This window comes from Nannobrachium achirus (assembly GCF_963921795.1).
Source record: "Nannobrachium achirus genome assembly, chromosome: 9".
Lineage (NCBI taxonomy): Eukaryota > Metazoa > Chordata > Actinopteri > Myctophiformes > Myctophidae > Nannobrachium > Nannobrachium achirus.
The window spans coordinates 35359607-35379387 of record NC_137818.1 but is presented as its reverse complement, the minus strand read 5'-3'; the positions used below and the strand labels follow the sequence as shown (position 1 = coordinate 35379387).

At 43.1% G+C, this 19781-nt stretch overlaps 1 protein-coding gene across 1 annotated transcript in view; it reads right to left on the bottom strand.

Annotated features, from left to right (window-relative positions):
- LOC308290799 (IQ motif and SEC7 domain-containing protein 2-like) overlaps positions 1-19781 on the bottom strand; it is a gene marked incomplete at both ends in the record, with an annotated part of 131319 nt that overhangs the window by 13309 nt on the left and 98229 nt on the right. The window contains 4 exons of the mRNA XM_080732708.1: positions 166-237; positions 561-734; positions 3190-3345; positions 5677-5854. Coding sequence (XP_080588834.1) covers positions 166-237; positions 561-734; positions 3190-3345; positions 5677-5854 — 580 coding nt within the window. The remainder of the gene's footprint in view (positions 1-165; positions 238-560; positions 735-3189; positions 3346-5676; positions 5855-19781) is intronic.

The following is a 19781-nucleotide window of genomic DNA, read 5'->3' as shown; positions in this document are numbered from 1 at the left end:
TTATACTGAAAAATAGCTAATACACAAGCTCAGACTTGCACAAATTTTCAAGATTTTTCAAAAAATAGCAGATCTACCAATGTGTCACGTTGCAACGCATTGTGAGCTTGTAGATCGAGTAGAACTGGTGTTAGTATAGCAGTATGCGGGTGCGTGTGCGTGTACCTGTTTGGAGAAGGAATCTTCCATGTCCTCTGACACCTGTTGACCCTGAGGCTGTCGCTCATCAAATGAATACTGGAAACACACAACACATGCACACACAAACACGCACGCATGCACACACAAACACGCATGCACGCACGCACACACGCACGCACGCACGCACGCACGCACGCACGCACGCACACACACAAAACAAAACAAAACAAAACAAAACAAAACAAAACAAAACAAAACAAAACAAAACCAACATTGTTTGTTGAGTCTACAAATGGAACCAAATGGAATACTTTTTAATAAGTCAACACTGAGGATTTTACAGTGTGTGTGTGTGTGTGTGTGTGTGTGTGTGTGTGTGTGTGTGTGTGTGTGTGTGTGTGTGTGTGTGTGTACAGTACCTGCATCCTCATGTTAGACAGGATGATGCGTCTGGTCATGCGGCTCTCGGAGGCGGAGCTGCGTAGTTTCTGGAAGTTCTTGTTCATGCGGTACTGTCTGAAGGCCGTCTGGATGGTCCTGGCTGCACGCCGCGACAGGAAGTAACCCCCGTACTTCCTCTCCAGCATCTCCACCTATCAGAGAACAAGATTAGTACGGTTAACCAACCAGAGGAAAATCCATTGATCCATTTGGTTCAATGGGTTGAAGGGTTGATTCTCACTCGAGTCACCTTTGTGGACCATGATTTATTATGGCAGTCTTCAACGTTTTCAGGCCAAGGACCCCTTAGTTGAAAAAGAGATGACGCAGGGACCCCAGTCCATATAGTTTCATCGTTTGACAGCACAATCATCAGCGTATTTTGGATTCATGTCAATTTGTGTTTTCAGATATTTAACCACTTGAACCGTCAATACATAGGCCTAATAAACTTGACCTTGTACTCTGTACTTAGTGTGCTCTTTTTTCCCCTCTACACCAAACCTCTTTGCCGAAAATTGTGAGCTTGTAGATCTGCTATTTTTGGCTAAAGTTCTCAGAATATGGACATTAGGGACAGGGTGTCAAGTGGTTAATATAAAAAAGGAGAAAAAAGTTTCTATCTCACAAAGATTTGGAGGACCCCCTGTAGTAACTCTGAGGACCCCCTGTTGAAGACTCCTGGTTATCATGTCTTTCATTTGGTCATCCTCAACTGAAAAGCATGTGTCAGCTCCTGATGTTTTTAAATGTACTAGTGTAGTTTATCTTGACAAACTGTAGTGTAAACTGTATATAAATGCATAATTATGCCTACTATAGTGCCCTATAAAGCCAACAGTAACTACTTTTCTGGATACACCAACTTATTTGTGTCTCCCAAATGTCAAATTAGCCTTCATGATTTTGGGGGATAAACAATTACCTCAAGAACAGATATACAATCAGTGTAATATGACTTATATGCCTGCTTATTTGCCCTCCTGGCCCCTAAACTGTGGAATAAACTCCCTGTCGCCCTTAGAACTACAGAGTACAGACTCACTCCCTAGCTTCCGCCGTGGACTGAAGACTCACCCCTTCAGACTCCACCTAAACCCACTACTGTAACACTCCCCATTCCCCTCAATGACCTGTATGGTCATTGATGGTCATTGATAGCATTTTTTAGGTTTTAGAGTTTTTTTTTACTAATTAGGTGCGTGGTCTACCTTTGTTATTGTTTTTCTAGATTGATATTCCTATGCATTTGTCATATTGTTGTTAATGTACTGACATATTAACTTGCTTATTATAGTGATGTGTATTACCTGCTTATTGTCAGTCGCTTTGGATTAAAAGCGTCTGCTAAATGCCTAAACTGTAAACTGTATCTCATTTGGCTGAGTAGTTGAAATGCTTTTAACCCCATTTTCAGTCCAATTTTTGTTCGTAGTTACTACACTTTGGCTTTGTAGGGGAGTATACAGTACCTCTTTGGATGTCAATAGAGAGCTCATAGTCAGAGAGGGCCTACAACTACCATAGTACCACAGTAGTCATATTTTCTGCAATAACAGTATTGACGAGAGCAATATAGAAGTAGCTGTCTTAGTAAACCCCCTCCAAAAAGTTGGGAAATGATGTGTTTGTTTGATCACAGCTCTGTTGTTACTGCATTAGTAGCACTGTATCTTATAGCAGCAGGAGTGAAATGTCATCCCACAGCAATGTGTGACTAGTCTGGTGACAAGCAGGAGGAGGTGGAGGTGTGAGGCTGAGCAGAGATGAGGCTCCTCACTGCTGTTTGTTCAACGAAAAAAGCAAAACAACTGCAATTCGTCCTGTTTATTCCTTTTTACTGATAGACAGTTGGTTGTTCTGTTGAGCAGAGATGAATGGTCATTTTGGCACATTTCACTTGGACCCCCCCCCCCCCCCCCCTCCACACCACCACTACCACCACTACCACCACATGAATCTGCTGTGCTACTCATCTTAAAAATGCATGATCATTATTCATGGGCTATCAATGAAAAGTAAAGGGAAATTAACAGGCCTTCAAATGATATAGCTACAGTTTCATGCAATGCTACTACAACAGTAACAACAGAGAAAACATTATTGACCAAACATAAAAACAGCATTTCTTTTATTTATGGCAACAGCAGTAACTGCTGTCAACGCGTCTCACTCCTGTGAGATAGACTTGTACAAGTCTAGTAGTATTAGTATTTGTACTGTAGATGTAGTTTTAATACTAGTGGTAACAGTTAAAATCCTGTACATTTTCAGCCTGGATGACTGCAGAGCTCATAGCTGTCAGATAGAGGCTAGCACTAGTCTATAACTGTAGTAGAGAGGAAGACTAGACTTAGTTTTCAAATGGGATCTCTATTCCAAATAAATCATCACACACGCACACACACACACACACACGCACACGCACGCACACACACACACACACACACACACACACACACACACACACACACACACACACACACACACACACACACACACACACGCACAGATTTCTTTAAGCCATTTCGCAACAGAGGCAGAGCCAGAGGCAGTCTATTTGGGGTCCATCCATGGCAGGGAAGAAATTGGGAACCTCTGCTCTACCTTCTTATCCTGGAGGTCCGTAGAGAGCTCATAGCTGTCAGAGAGAGCCTTGCAGCGTTTGCTCTCGACCTCCTCTTGCTTGCGGAGCGCCAGGCTGGCGGGCTGGTGGCGGCTGTGCTGTGCCCAGGCCAGACTAGGGCTCGGGGGTAGGATGGGTGTAGACGGCCCCTGGGAGCCAAAGCTGGGGCTGCACAGAGGGAGCTGGGAAGAGAAGAGGACAAATATTGATATAGATAAAAGGAGAGGGGGAAGAGGAAGGTAGAGAAATGGAAGTGTGTGTGTGTGTGTGTGTGTGTGTGTGTGTGTGTGTGTGTGTGTGTGTGTGTGTGTGTGTGTGTGTGTGTGTGTGTGTGTGTGAGAGAGAGCGGGGATAATAGGAGAAAGGATATGGACAGAGAGAGACAAAAAGGTAGGAAAAGAAAATATATATCGTCGTTGTCGGGTGGAAACCTCGTATCTCCAAGTTTCAAATGTGTACGTTCTCTCGCAAAGTAAAGCCCTGCTTCATCATACAAGGCCGTCGCACAAAAGTAGTGAAAACAGCAGATCTACAAGCACGTAGATCGGCTGTTTTCACTAGTTTAAATCATTTTAAAAATGATAAATGCAAAACGAACGGTTTTGGACATACAAGGTTTTCACCCGACAACGACGATATATTATTATGTGGAAAAATAGAGTGGAGGAGAGAAAGGAAGGGAAGGGAAAGGAATAGTGTTCCCAAAGGACGGGAGCTCCTGTTCCTAGCCCGGGGCTGTATTTGACTTTTCACAAAAACAGAAAATCACAAATTCTTTGTATGTGTACGAACAGACGGACGGACAGACAGACAAACCCGAATACACAATGCTTCTCACCACGGCTGGCATAAAAATAGTTGCTGCTAAGATAATGCTGGTCACCATAATAATGCTTTCACAGACTTCCTTTTGTTTGGAGTGAACCCACCTTTGGACTGCATGTCAGCAGCAAGAGGCTAGAAACGGGAGCTTTCCGTTTCAAATGACAGCTGACTATGGAGATAATATTGTCTGCAGTTTCAAGCGCTATGTCTATGTAAAATAAATTGACATTACCGGTATATGCAGTATATACATAGATCAAAAGTACATCAGACTTGGAAAGAAAAACATCTTGTGCATGTGATTGTGAGAGAGTGAGAGAGTGAGTGTGTGCGTGTGGTACATACAGTATTAGTGTGTGTATAGTCTCTCGATTACAGACTTCTGCATTGCTGCAAGGGAAAAGAGCGACAGATCGTTTCCCTAACGATGGCTAGCCAGATTGGTGTGTGTATGTAGGCTTATTATATGTAATCATTACAGAATGATCTCTAATGATTTAATGTCAGATTAATGTTACACTAGTAAGTGCACATTCATAGTACACATATATGTGCTATGTTTTTATTTCGTTTTGTCCCAGTGCATTTAATTGGAACGCTTTCTTCTCCTGTGACCGTACGGCGCTGAATTAATCATTGTGAATCTCAGCTTGTGTTGTTAATGGAAGCGGCAGGGGTTGCATCTGCAGGGGTCGCATCGAAATTTGTGACTCAAGACGTTGCTTATTTCAGCATAACCACAGACTGGTTTTCAAGTTGTTTTTATGATAGGTTTCTCTTAATTATGGTATACCGCAGCACACATTTCAGTGTTTTGATAAAGCTGGCTTTGACCCATCTACTCAGTGCTAAAACAAATGCGAGAAGAAAATGATGGACGTGCAGAAAAATAATCCACCATTCAGCAGAGTTTTCAAGAATGCAACTGCCAGCAGTTCATGTGTTCAAAATGATTGATGGCTAAACCACTTAAAAACCCTTCATGATACATAGCAAGAATAGACTGTCTACAAGCTCACATATAGCGTCAAAGGCATGGAGAGCTTGTAGATCTACTATTTTCGCCAAATGTTCAGCATATCTTTTTGCCAAAATATTTGCCTATTTGTGCAGAATGTATGCCTAGAATAGAGATGCTATAGGGTTCATGAGGTTAAAAACCTTGACTCGCATTTCCATGTTGTGTAATGTCAACTGCAACTGGACTTCTTTTTTATTTATTTTTGGTCATAACACATTTGCGAGGTTAAATTTTGGATGCTAATATCATCAAAGATGTTTGTTATTTTTACTGAAAAATCGTGAATATGGAAACCTTCACATCAAACAAGCCTCATAGTGTATAAACATTGTTGTCGGGTGGAAACCTTGTATGTCCAAGTCCAAAACCGCTCGTTTTGTATTTATCATTTAAAAAATGATTTAAAATAGTGAAAATAGGCGATCTACAAGCACACAACGACTCGCACCGTGAGGCGTGTAGATCTGCTATTTTCACTAGCTTTGTGCGACAGTCTCGTATGATGAAGCCTTACGAGAAAGATTTAAATCCAAATTTAAAACTCTGAGATACGAGGATTCTGCCCGACAGTGACGGAAAGCAGGTACAGTATGTGCAGTGTGTGTACCTGTGAGAGAGTGATGCTCCCTCCCTGTGAGTATGTGTGCGCGTGGAACGGTCCAGGGGGGCACGTAGCGCTGCACGGGACACAGGGCCCGGAGGAGAGTGGGATGTTGCTATAGCGATGGAAGGGGACCGCGTGGGCAAAAGACGCGTCAGAGAAACCAAGTGTCTCAGGACATGGAGGGTCGCCTTCCACACTGAGAGGGAGAGAGAGAGAGAGAGAGAGAGAGAGAGAGAGAGAGAGAGAGAGAGAGAGAGAGAGAGAAAGGGAGGGAGGGAGAGATGGAGGGAGAGAGAAATGTTGTAATGCAGGGGTCTTCAACGTTTTCAGACCAAGGACATTTGGCAGCACAATGACAGCACAATCATCAGTATATTGGATTCTTGAACCGTCAATACTTAACAAACTTGACCTTTCACTCTGTACTCTGTCTGCTCTTTTTCCCCTCTACAACAAAGCTATTTGCCAAAAATAGCCGATTTACAAGCTCAAGCTTGTAGATCTGCTATTTTTGGTTAACGTTCTCAGAATATGGACGCTAGGGTTCAAGTGGTTAATATAAAAAAGGAGGGGAAAAAAGTTTCTATCACACAAAGATTTGAAGGACCCCCTGTAGTAACTCTGAGGACCCCCTTGGGGTCCCGGACCCCCTGTAGAAGACTCCATGTTGTATTATGGGAAGCTTCCTTTCTCAGTAACTTCTCCCATGAACTACGACTGAAGTCAGGAAAACACAAGAAATAAAAAGTAGAGAAGGGCAGTGAATTTAAACCACTGAGAGATAGACAGATAGAATCTTTCTCTGTATCACCACTCACCGTGGAAACAACCATGCCTAAAGCAGTGGTTCTCAGCCTGTGGGTCGCGAACCCCTGGGGGGTCCCCAAATTATTTTGGGGACATTTTTAAAGTGACAATTTAAAGGGCCTACACCATGCTTTTAAAACTATATTTTTTGTATAAATATATGCTCAAAATTGAGTCTTAGACAGGTTTTAACCCTCAACAAACACTCTGACCATTCTTTTTGTTTGTTCTAGCTCTACTATAATGAGGCTCTCCAGCTGCAATACCAAAACGGCCTCTGTTTGCTCAGGGGCGCATCTAGTGGGGTTTTTCCAGAAAAAAAAAAAGTGTTTTGAAAAAAAAAAAGGTTTTTTGAAAAAAAAAAAAAAAGTTTTTTGAAAAAAAAGGTTTTTTGAAAAAAAAAAAAGTTTTTTGAAAAAAAAAAAGTTTTTTGGAAAAAAAAAGTTTTTGAAAAAAAAAATTGAAAAAAATTTTTTTTTTTGACTCTGAAAAAAAAACGTGAATCCGTGTGACGTCACACGGATCAACTCTCAGAACAGCACTGTTCTGAGAACCCGTGGAAAGCTTTTCATCTCTGTCTTCCCAAAACCAGAGAAAGACACAATGTACAGAAATAGGACTTTGTGAGGATAGAAGGTGCCAGTGGGACCCCAAAAAAAGGTTTTAAAATAGAAAAAGTGAAAATTCATGGTGTAGGTCCTTTAAGGACTTTTTAACACCTCTAAAATGACAAATTAAACATTGGTCAAATTGTCAAATATTAGAGGCAGAAATTGTGAAAATTGCCGATCTACATGCTCACACATCGCGAAGCATGTAGATCTGCTATTTTCACAATAGAACCATGTTATACAAAATGTAATGCCTCAACTCTTAGTGCTCGTCAGGGTGAGGGGTCCCCAGTTCAAAATGTGATTATTTTGGGGGTTGCGGCCTGAAAAGGTTGAGAACCGCTGGCCTAGCGTATCCATGACAGTACACATCAACCTAAAATAACCTGTGCAAATATTTTTAGTCTCTGTTGCTGCTGTCTGTTTCCTTCTCAGGTCTACATATGAGTCATGTCAGCCGTCATCCAAACTGTTCCATTCCATGCTATGCCAAGCTGTGGCATGCCAGTTATGTTTAGCCCTTGGCCAGTTGGACTGGCATCTCTTCCAAGACATGTCAGCTATCATCTGTAGCTGAACAGAGATGCACTGACTCATGCCTCCTACCGACATCACTCATTATTACACAAAGAGCAGGCAGGGAGACAGCAGGACAGCTGAGAGGGAGACAGTGTAGGAGAGACAGACAGTAAGGAAGCTGAGAGGGAGACTGTAAGAGAGAGAGAGAGACAGTTTGAGAGACAGACAGCAGGACAGCTGAGAGGGAGACAGTGTAGGAGAGACAGACAGTAAGGAAGCTGAGAGGGAGACCGTAAGAGAGAGAGAGAGAGACAGTGTGAGAGACAGACAGTATGAAAGCTGAGAGGGAAACGGTGTGGGAGACATGGAATCAGCCTTGTCACCTGAAGATTGCTGGTGCACATCCTTGGAGGGAGAAAGTAAGCCATTTACCATGAGAAGGAGTGGGTTGTTGGCTGATTTACCACTGTTTCAGGGTTGTGGCACGAGGCGAAGCCCACAACCCTGAAACAGTGGTAAATCAGCCAACAACCCACAACCCTCGAATGGTAAATTGCTTTTCTACCACTTCTACCATATAAATGAAAGAAAACACAGTTGTAACTTGCAAGGTTATTTAGTTATACAACTGCAACAGAACAGTGGGCGGGGTCCACAAGCCAACTCAAGGTTGTTGACTGATTTACCACTGTTTTAAGCCAATCAGAACATGTGACCACAAAAAGTGGTAGAACACATGTTGTGCAATGAATAAGAAGCACTCATCTCCAAGAACAAGCTCAACTCATTCACATGCAATGATCCATTATAAACCCCATGTAAAAAGAGACAAATAAATACAATGATCTCAAACATTTAAAAACATACATAGGCCTAAGCATTACAATAATACAATTCAAAGAATGCCATTGTACTTATACCACAACTGCTTCAGTGAGCTGCCCAGAGGTCAATAGTAGAAGACTGTGGTTATACTAGGCAGCTCCCATTGACCAACTGTAAAGGGCTATGGTTTTACTGGGTTGTATCTATCTATCCATCTATCTATAGGCTATATACATTCTCACTAATAATCAGTTAGACTTGGCGTTAAAGGACTAAACACAAACTTCTAGTATAATATATTTATGGAACAATGTTCAGTCAAGTTCCCCATCCTACAATGACTGCACAGAATCTTACATACGTACAGTACGTACATCTGTAATTCACGCAAGGACTTTCCAGAACCTCCGATCCCCTGATATGCACATACAGTATATGGCCATATTCTGATCATCATGAGCATCAGGAATCCCCATATATGGGCAATTGGGCATAAAAGGGAAAAGGACACACACAGAAACAGAGATCTCCAGATACAGGCACAAAAGGGGCACAGAGACAGACGGTTACAACGGGTACTCTGAAACAGGTATAACAGGTATTGCATAACATGGTTAGGCATGCATGCATTCCCTATTTGCGTCATTCCCAACTTGTATCGTTCCCGAGTAGGCCGATGCCCAACGGGCAGTGGTGGAAAAAGTACTCACATGTTATACTTAAGTAAAAGTATCCATAATGCAATGTAGAAAGTCCGGAATTCAAAATGCACTTAAAGTACCAAAACTAAAAGTACAAAATGTTTGAAAATAGCTGATCTACAAGCTTGGCTATTTTCAAATAGCCTAGGTATAAAATAGGGCTAAAGTTGTTAATGTACATATGTTTTAGAATATTATAATGTATATCTACAAAGTAACTAGTAACTAAAGTTTTCAAATAATTGTATTGGAGTAAAAGTGTTGGAAATTGGAAACACTCAATAAAACTACAAATAACTCAAAATTGAACTAGTACAGTACTTACTGTACGTAAATGTACTTAGTTACTTTACACCACTGCCAAAGGGCACAGTTCTAGTATGAGATGAAAGTACCCGCTGAATATTGGTACTCCATTATGTGGCGATATTCCCATATATGGAGATACCCGACGCATCTAATTGAGTCTGACCTTATACGCTCCATATTTGGACCGGGATGAGATCTACCTCCATATATGGAGAAAGCCTCATCTATCTATAAATGCGACAAATCTCTGTCTGTCTGTCTGTTTGTTTGTAATCCGCGTATCTCGAGAACCGTTCGTCCCACCGGCTTCAGATTCGGCACGCGCGTTCCCCGCCGCCGCGCGGAGTGCAGTGCCGGGCCTCGACCCGACCCGACTCGCGGTTTTCCGAAACCGGCGCGAAACGTTCGGAATCTCCTTATGCGGAGCTGATTGTTGACATCAGGCTGTTCCGGAGGAAATCGGCGCAAGCGCTGAGTCATTGTGACATCACTTCATAAAAGGCTCTGACATCACGTACGCCACATGAGTCAACACAAAATCTCTGTGAATGTGTATGTATGTATGTAATCCGCGTATCTCGAGAACCCTTCTTCCCACCGGCACGCGCGTTCTCCAGATATGGGCATAAAGTCTGACATCAGAGTTTTCTGCAACCGGTACTGTGTGTGCAGAGATCTTCATATATGGGCATAAGTGGACAAAGACAAACAGATGGTCAAAACGGGTCCTATGACAGGTATATTGGGGTTTGCATTAAAGGGTGGGGCATTCATGGGGTTTGCATTAAAGGGTGGGGCATTCATTCCCTATTTCAAATTCGGCACGTGCGTTCCCCACCGCAGCAGGTAGTGCAGTGCTCGGCCTCGACCCGACCCGACCCGATACACGATTTTCTGGAACCAGCACGAAAGGTTCGGATTCTGATGTCTGACTTCAGGATTTTCCGGAACTGGCACTGTGTCTGCATAGATCTCCATATATGGGCATAAAATGGATGCAGACAGACAAATACAGATATCTCCATATATGGGCATAAATGGACACAGGCAAACAGATGGTCAAAGATCTCCATATATGGGCATAAAGTGGACGCAGACAGACAGATACAGATATCTCCATATATGGGCATAAATGGACACAGGCAAACAGATGGTCAAAACGGGTCCTATGACAACAGGTATAATGGGGTTTGCATTAAGTTTGTCTCCTCCTCCATCTGTTTGTCTGTGTCCCTTTATTCCCATTATGGAGATCTCTGTATCTGTCTGTGCCTCCGACTGTGTTGCAGACACAGTGCCGGTTCCCCCTTTAATGCAAACCCCATTATACCTGTTGTCATAGGACCCGTTTTGACCATCTGTTTGAAAAAGCGACAGAAATCTCATATATGGGCATAAAATGGACGCAGATAAACAGATATCTCCATATATGGCATATATGGGCATACAATGGATGCAGAATCACAAAGATCTCCATATACGGGCATAAAAGGGACACAGACAGACAGATACAGAGATCTCCATATATGGGCATAAAATGGACGCAGATAGACAGATATCTCCATATATGGGCATATATGGGCATAAAATGGACCCAGAACTATAACTGCAGTGATCTCCATATATGGACATAAAATGGACACCGACAGACAGACAGATACAGATATCTCCATATATGGGCATAAATGGACACAGGCAGACAAATGGTCAAAACGGGTCCTATGAAAACAGGTATAATGGGGTTTGCATTAAAGGGCGGGGCATTCATTCCCTATTTACATTGTTCCGAGTTGGCCAGGTCGGGCGGCCCAGCTTCTAGTATGTGGAACCGGCAAAGACATCTAGCTGCTGACATCAGTATGACGGGTTCTGATATCACACAGTACTGAGCACTAAATAAGAGTGGCTGTCACGCCCTGAGTTTGATGTGAGCAGGAGCTCGACTCCAACACGACTCTGTTCATGGAAAAATACAATATCACGATATTTTCCCAAGCTGTATCACGATACACGATTTTATCGTGTCAAGAGTTGAGGCCAGGTGCATTTCATCTCTCCCTCAATCCCACTCTCTATCTCCCCCTCCATGTCTCACTCTCTCTCCTCTCCCTCCCTCCCTCCCTCACACCCACATTAGCCAGTTCATTAGCCAGCTCTCACGGAGAGAGTCCATAGCCTTCCGTACGAGTCGGGATATCTGGCCTTACAACCCAGACATCTCATAAGCATGAGGGTTGACATCTCGGTGAAATTCTTACCTGCATGCTTACCTGCAATAAAATAGCTACAAGCTCACAACGTGAGCACAACACCCGAGTGCAACCAAACATAAAATCACTTGTCTTTTAGTTCTACTGGATCTCTTCTCCTCTAGTCCCTCCCTAACATTTTTGCCTATTTTTTTACTTGTTGACGGAATTGTCAATATATTTAGTCTTAGTTTATCATAGCTTAGGTTTTATCTAGTTTTTATTTAGTCTTCATCGTTGGAAAAAGGTAGTCGACGAGTCGACAAAATCAACATTGAAGCAGAGTCTGAGTGCATCATGTTCAACTCAGCTAAAAAAAGGTCCTGGGTGCCTGGCTCAGAAATGCATAGTATACAGTATAACAAACCAACAACACACAGCCAAGGAGACAGTGTTCTCCTCTCAAGACAGCATGACTACAGTGAGCTGACAGGGAGACGTAAGACATCATCTACAGTATATTGGAGAAATACACCTTAGTTAACATGATGCACTGACAGAGGAGAGGAGAGGAGAGCAGAACTGAGGGCTGTGTGTAACTCCTCAGTGTGTGCCAAACATGAAACTGCCAGAGTCACATGGGCACTGTGTGTGTGTGTGTGTGTGTGTGTGTGTGTGTGTGTGTGTGTGTGTGTGTGTGTGTGTGTGTGTGTGTGTGTGTGTGTGTGTGTGTGTGTGTGTGTGTGTGTGTGTGTGTGTGTGTAGATCTCCTATACTGTACTGCCAACAGCAACACACTCACATGATGATGACTCATGCCTCACAGTAGTGTGTGTGTGGGTGGGTGTGAGGGTGGGTGATATGTATGTGATTTCTCAGACCAATATTGTGATTGTAAGTCAATTTGCGATTATTATTTATTTCTTTATTTCTGTTTACTACTAAAACATTATATACCGTAACATCAGTTGATATTTTTTAAGGACCATTTAAAATTACAATTTAGGCATTTAGCAGACGGATTGGAATAAGCAGAGTACCAGTAATATTGCATGTTTAACCCATTGAGTACAAGTCATGAATATCCTCATGAATTCTAAACAAAGCATGGTTTATTGAAATTTCATATAATTAATTACCCAAATTCTTTCTTTTTCCTTTTTTGATTTATTTACAGCAGGGGTCGGCATGAAGTGCCATGTCAATGGCCATGTTTTTATTCATTTTACTCAGTGCCAGATTTGGAACCTGCAGCTGCACACGGACTGAACGTTAACGTTATGTACTCTAGCACAGTGGTTCTTAACCTGTGGGTCGGGATCCCCAGGGGGTACCCAAATTATTTTAGGGGGTCCCCAGATGATTAACTTAATGTGCAACATTGGTTTCTTACTCAACAGTAAACAAACCAACATAAAGATTAAGTGTATAGAGGGTATATGCACATTTCTAAAATGACAATTTAAGGACTTTTTTTTAAATACCTCTAAATTGACAAATTAAACATTGGCCAAATTGTCAGCGGCAGAAATTTTGAAAATAGCCGATCTACATGCTCACAACGCCTTGTGTTGCGAGGCGTTGTGAGCATGTAGATCTGCTATTTTCACAATAGAACGGTATTATACAAAATGTAATGCCTCAACTCTTAGTGCCAGTCAGGGTGGAGGGGGGTCCCCAGTTAAAATATGACTATTTCGCGTCCTGAAAAGGTTGAGAACCACTGCTCTAGCGCCCCAATTACCTGATTTCGCTAATATCATACTTCAAACCTCCAGATGATAAACCAACCATAAAATGATGGGCTTTCCTTCATAAAACAAGCTTTTATCCAGCACGGAGCAAGGAAGATGTTTCAAATTAATCCACAGTTTATGTTGCATTAAAATGAAACAAGGTGACTTTGATGACAAATAAAGGCGATGTAAAGTTCACTCTGTTGAATTATTTATGTCAAGCAAGTGTCAAGTCTTCCGGTCTGCGATTCGATTTGCATACCATGATGAAATGAATGGAGACCAATGGTTTCCTGGAGGGTCAAGTAAACAGTAAAATTGTCAGAAGTAATGTATACATTATATGACTTGAGTGAGCTAAACATGTAAAACATTATGTTCATTTTTGTATACTGTACATTTAAGTGTGAAAGGAATCTGATTCATGGACCAAATTGTGCCTAAATCGACAGAATACCTAGTTTAATTATAGATTTAGAATAAATTGCAGCCTCTGCGTTTTGGAAATTGCAGTAGTTTTGATTATGAGTGTAACATCGTGGTTCACACACACCAACATACGCACACATACCCGCGAAGTGCGCACACACACACACGCACACACACACACACACACACACACACACACACACATGCACGCAAGCAGTGTTCAAGTAAGCAATGAGTGTTCTGCAGTACTCATTTCATCGCTCTCTTTTCTCTTCTCTAACATCTTTAACTCACTCTTGTTTAATGTGACTTTCTCTCCTCCTCATGTTCCCTCTCTCCTGCTAACTTCACATTCACCTCCTTCCTAATTTTCCTCCATAATAACTCCCCTGGCCAAAAATTATCTCTGCACTTTTCACTACTTTGTTCTCTTGCCTTTCTCCACCTTTCTTTTTCTGTCCTCTCTGTCCATCACTCATTCCACCTCTCCCTCCCAAACTCTTCCTCTCCTGCAGGCACTTCCTCCAGCCCTCTCCCTCTTTTCTTCCTTCCATCTAGGGGTGGGCGATAAGGTGATAATTATCGTTGAGACGATACAATGTCTCCACGATATGCCTTTTCAGAAGTATTGTATATATTGAGCCTTTGTAAAAAATCCTGTTTAATCGTTAATACAGAGATTGATTTCCAAATTCAATTTAAACCTGCATTTTGGTCTAAATCAGTAGTTCTCAAACTTTAAGATGTCAAGGTCTCCACTACGGGTCCATTTGGTTTCATTTGTATACTGTCAGAGTTACATACTTGTAAAGTTCAATTTAGACTTCCCAAAAGGAACCCAGAGAGTCTAGTTTTTGTCAAGTAACTTGACAATTAACCATAAAAAACAACGTGAAAAAGAATCATGATAAAATTGTGTATCGTGATACAGCTTGGGAAAATATCGTGATATTGTATTTTTCCATATCGCCCACCCCTACTTCCATCCATCGATCCCTCTCTCATCTCTCCCTCCTCCTAATACTTTACTCTGCTTTTCCTCTCTCCATCCTCTCTGTGTCAAGAGTTGAGGCCAGGTGCATTTCATCTCTTCCTCAATCCCACTCTCTATCTCCCCCTCCATGTCTCACTCTCTCTCCCCTCCCTCCCTCCCTCCCTCCCTCCCTCCCTCACACCCACAGCTGGCTCTTACTCTCTCATTTCCTCCACTCTCCTCCCCTGTTCATTTCACCTCTCCCTCCCTCCCTCCCTTTCTTTCACTCCCCCATGCCGGCTGCAAAAGGTTGGGCTGAGGTCAGGTGTGATATGACTTACAATGATGCACTGAGGCAGAGGTTACTAACCCTCCTGGCAACGGACTCTATGACACCAGAAATAATTCATAACATCAAGTACGGACACTGTAAAGACCTCAATAAACTGGGGATTTTACTTTGTGTATGGCAAAAATGTTGGATAACAGTTAGAGTATGTTTTTTTAAGAGATTGAATGGGTTTGGTGTTTGTCACAAGAGTAAGGCGATAGTGTGGCATCACACATGGGGATACAACATTATTTTGTCTTCCCTTCTAGTCAATGGCCAGGGGGCGTTTGTTAAATATTGCTGTATCAAGCTCTCTGGGTTGCTAAGCATCTAGAGCACAATATTATTGAAAAATGCAATGCTGATTTCTTGATGTCTGCCAGGATGCATTCATCTGGGTTCAACAGTAACGATTTCCCAGGGCAAAAAACACTGCTAGCTCCAGCTTACGTAAATTAAAACAGGTTCACCTCAACCTCAGCCAAATGATCATGAAGTTGATTGACACTCATCTACAATACCCGAAATTGAAGCTGTTTTAGAACCAAGATATCATATATATGGTCAAAGCGGTCAGATCTGTGGCTTAGGATAATCATTCGTATCTCCATATATGCCTATATGGGCATATAGGGTTTGTTAATGGTTATGAGTCACAGTGACATGCCTATATGGGTGTATCAAGTTTGTGTTAGTCAGTTAGTCGTTAGTTAGTTAGTTTGAGTTACGCGGCCAAGGTCCTGCCTATACATGGCCATATTGGGTTTGTTTATGGTTATGTCAGAGTGACTTGCCCTCCCAGTGGCCAATTTTAATATAGGATTGTCTTTATAATATGACTGCTCAGTAGTGATTTTATGGTATGTGCGAAAACCAAGCCAATGACTTAAAATGAATGATACAGATTAGCCAACCCACACACACACACGCACACGCACACCCACACACACACACACACACACACACACACACACACACACACACACACACACACACACACACACACACACACACACACACACACACAATCCTGTTGGATACAGGATAAAGTTAATGTTAATATTGCCCTGGAGCTCTGGGTGAAGTGGTGGTTCATCATTATAGTGGCTCACATTGGCAAATGGCTGTATTAGAAAAAGCAGAAAGGATCCAATAAGAACCAAGCAACAATAATTTGTGTTAAAGGACGTCATACAATTGGTCCTCACTACTGTAGTAGTCTGGGATCACTTCACTTTTCGGGCTTGTAACCGGTCTGGAGCGGCTCAGTATTGCTCTTGTTTTTTCCTCTTATCTATCTTTTTTCTTACTTCTCTGTAACTTTGTAAATAACTGTATACTGCTGTGCTACAATTGGACAACTGAATTTCCCCCTTGGGATAATAAAGGTATCTATCTATTGTATGAGTTACAATAATTATTTATATTATGTATATGACTGTTTGGTTAATCAGTTCGAAAAATGATTTACTTTTGTGTCCATGTTTAACCCATCCCCATCCCTATACCACATGCAGTCCTGTTGGTGTGCATGTGCTCCCTGCTGCTTCCTGTACTGTCATCCCACTACATAATCAGAATCGCCCCAAAAAAATGAGTGTGTTTCCATCTGTAACTCCACGTTCAGCAGTTGTTCAATTGTCTAAAAAACATAATACAAAAATCAATAACGCATGTACCTTGCCCAACATCAACTTTATCACCTTCAGATGTGTCTCTACTTCTCATAATCCCAAAATGTTTACAATTTTTCCCCACATTTTGGCCTGTAGGCGGCATATTGCGCAATCCATAGTTGGGAGCAAAGTGTCATTATCATCACCAGGTCTCAGGTTACAAGAGGGAAGGGGGGGGGGGGCAGATGCACACACACAGAGAGAGAGAGAGAGAGAGAGAGAGAGAGAGAGAGAGAGAGAGAGAGAGGGGGGGGGGGGATCTAGAACAAGAATCAAAAACATAGATCTAGAACACAGAATTCATAGTTCTAGAACACATGGAATTCATAGATATAGAACACAGAATATGTACAGTACAGTACAGCAAGGTACAGTAGAGTACAGCAAGGTACAGTAGAGTACAGCAAAGTACAGTACAGTAAGGTAAAGTACAGTAGATTACAGTAGAGTACAGTACAGTAAGGTACGGTAAGGTACAGTAGAGGATGGATGGATGTGGATGGATGGATGGATGATGGATGGATGGATGTGGATGGATGGATGTGGATGGATGGATGTGGATGGATGGATGGATGTGGATGGATGGATGGATGGATGTGGATGGATGGATGGATGGATGGATGGATGGATGGATGGATGTGGATGGACGGATGGATGTGGATGGATGGATGGATGGATGTGGATGGATGGATGGATGGATGGATGTGGATGGATGGATGGATGGATGGATGGATGTGGATGGATGGATGGATTGATGCATGGATGGATGTGGATGGATGGATGGATGGATGGATGGATGGATGGATGGATGGATGAATGGATGCATGGATGGATGTGGATGGATGGATGTGGATGGATGGATGTGGATGGATGGATGGATGGATGTGGATGGATGGATGGATGGATGGATGTGGATGGATGGATGTGGATGGATGGATGTGGATGGATGGATGGATGGATGGATGTGGATGGATGGATGGATGGATGCATGGATGGATGTGGATGGATGGATGGATGGATGGATGGATGAATGGATGCATGGATGGATGTGGATGGATGGATGTGGATGGATGGATGTGGATGGATGGATGGATGGATGGATGGATGTGGATGGATGGATGGATGGATGGATGTGGATGGATGGATGTGGATGGATGGATGGATGTGGATGGATGGATGGATGTGGATGGATGGATGGATGGATGGATGGATGTGGATGGATGCATGGATGGATGGATGGATGGATGTGGATGGATGGATGGATGGATGGATGGATGTGGATGGATGGATGGATGGATGCATGGATGGATGGATGGATGGATGGATGGATGTGGATGGATGGATGGATGGATGGATGGATTGCCATTTACACTATTTTGCATTTTGGAAAAAACTGCATATTTAATGTTGAGCTATCCTAAATTTGTATTGCTTAGCTGCCCACTGGACTGTATCCATCTCTGGGTACAGGGGACTTTCACATAGGAAAGGGGCCAGGCCCCCGCAGGGGGCTTTTTTCTAGTCTCCTTTATCTGTGCTGACGTTGATGGAGTTGTGATCCTGACACCACAATGTCAGAGCTCTCAATGCTTCTCTGTAGGCTGCCTCATCATTGTCTGTGGTCAGGCCAATGCCGGTGGTTACGTCAGCAAACTTCATGGTGGTGTTTGAGCGGTTTGTGGCAGTGGCCACTGGCCACACAGTTGAGAATGAACAGGGACTACAGGAGGGTAGCGCATCAACACCACCTGGAGTATGTCCTGCAGTATGTCCTACAGCGCCTACACACAGTCACACACACAGGGCCGGACTGGGACATAAATTCGGCCTGTCACCTTAGCCCAGACCGGCCCACCACAACTGCCGCAAACCAAACATAGAAGATCTACAAGACCACAACGCATCGAGGCAGTGGCATGTTGTGGGCTTTTATGCTGTTAAATGTTTGGGTGGGACTCCTGGGCCACTGTAGCCTGTGATTGGGCTACTATAGGCCAGTATTCATATGATAAGACAAGTCAGTGGGACAATCATTTGATGTCTCCCTGCTCTGTGGGCCGGTGCTACGGCGCCCTCTCCACTTAGTGGACTTCCAGTTAAAAAATTACACACACACACACACACACACACACACACACACACACACACACACACACACACACACACACACACACACACACACACACACACACACAGTCAATGACTTTTGGAAGTCTGTTGGATACTGCAGTAACAATACACACACAGGAACATACAATTATTTGGAAGTGTTGTGGCTGGTGGCCACACAACAACAGGAAAGGGCCCTGGATGGAGTCTGTACAAAATGCACTAGGTGTCACATGGACGGACCACATCAGAAATGTGGTCACAGACAGCCTGAGAGGGAAGGATGAGGCTGGCAGCGGCAGGGCACTGCGTCAGGCACTAGGAGGCAAGCAAACTGACACTATGGGAGGCTTTGGGAGCCAACCCAGGGAAAAGCCAGGAAAGGCAAGAAGCGCACCACCTACGTAGAAGCACTGCGACACCACAGCTTAGTTGGCAACACTTTAGAGCTCAATACCCCGATGTTAGATAGATAGGAGAGAGTGTGGAGGGCAGTGATTCAGGAGTCCCCAGTTGGTGTTGGCTAGACCGCACTCTTGCATCGCATTGCATATACTGTGACCACAATGTTGAATGCATTGATCCCGTACTTCAATGCACCCGCACACGCACTTCATGCCCACGCCCGCGCCAACGCCCATGCATGCACGCAATCATGTATGCACACACACACACGCACGCACGCACGCACGCACGCACGCACACACACACACACACACACACACACACACACACACACACACACACATACACACACACACACACACACACACAAACAAACTAACACACTAAGACGCCTCAGAGCGACATGCGACCAATTCGCGAGGGCGCGCCAATTCTTGACCATCTGGCCATGTTATGTCAAAACAGTATACAGACAAAACAGTATATGGACATTTTATTTATTT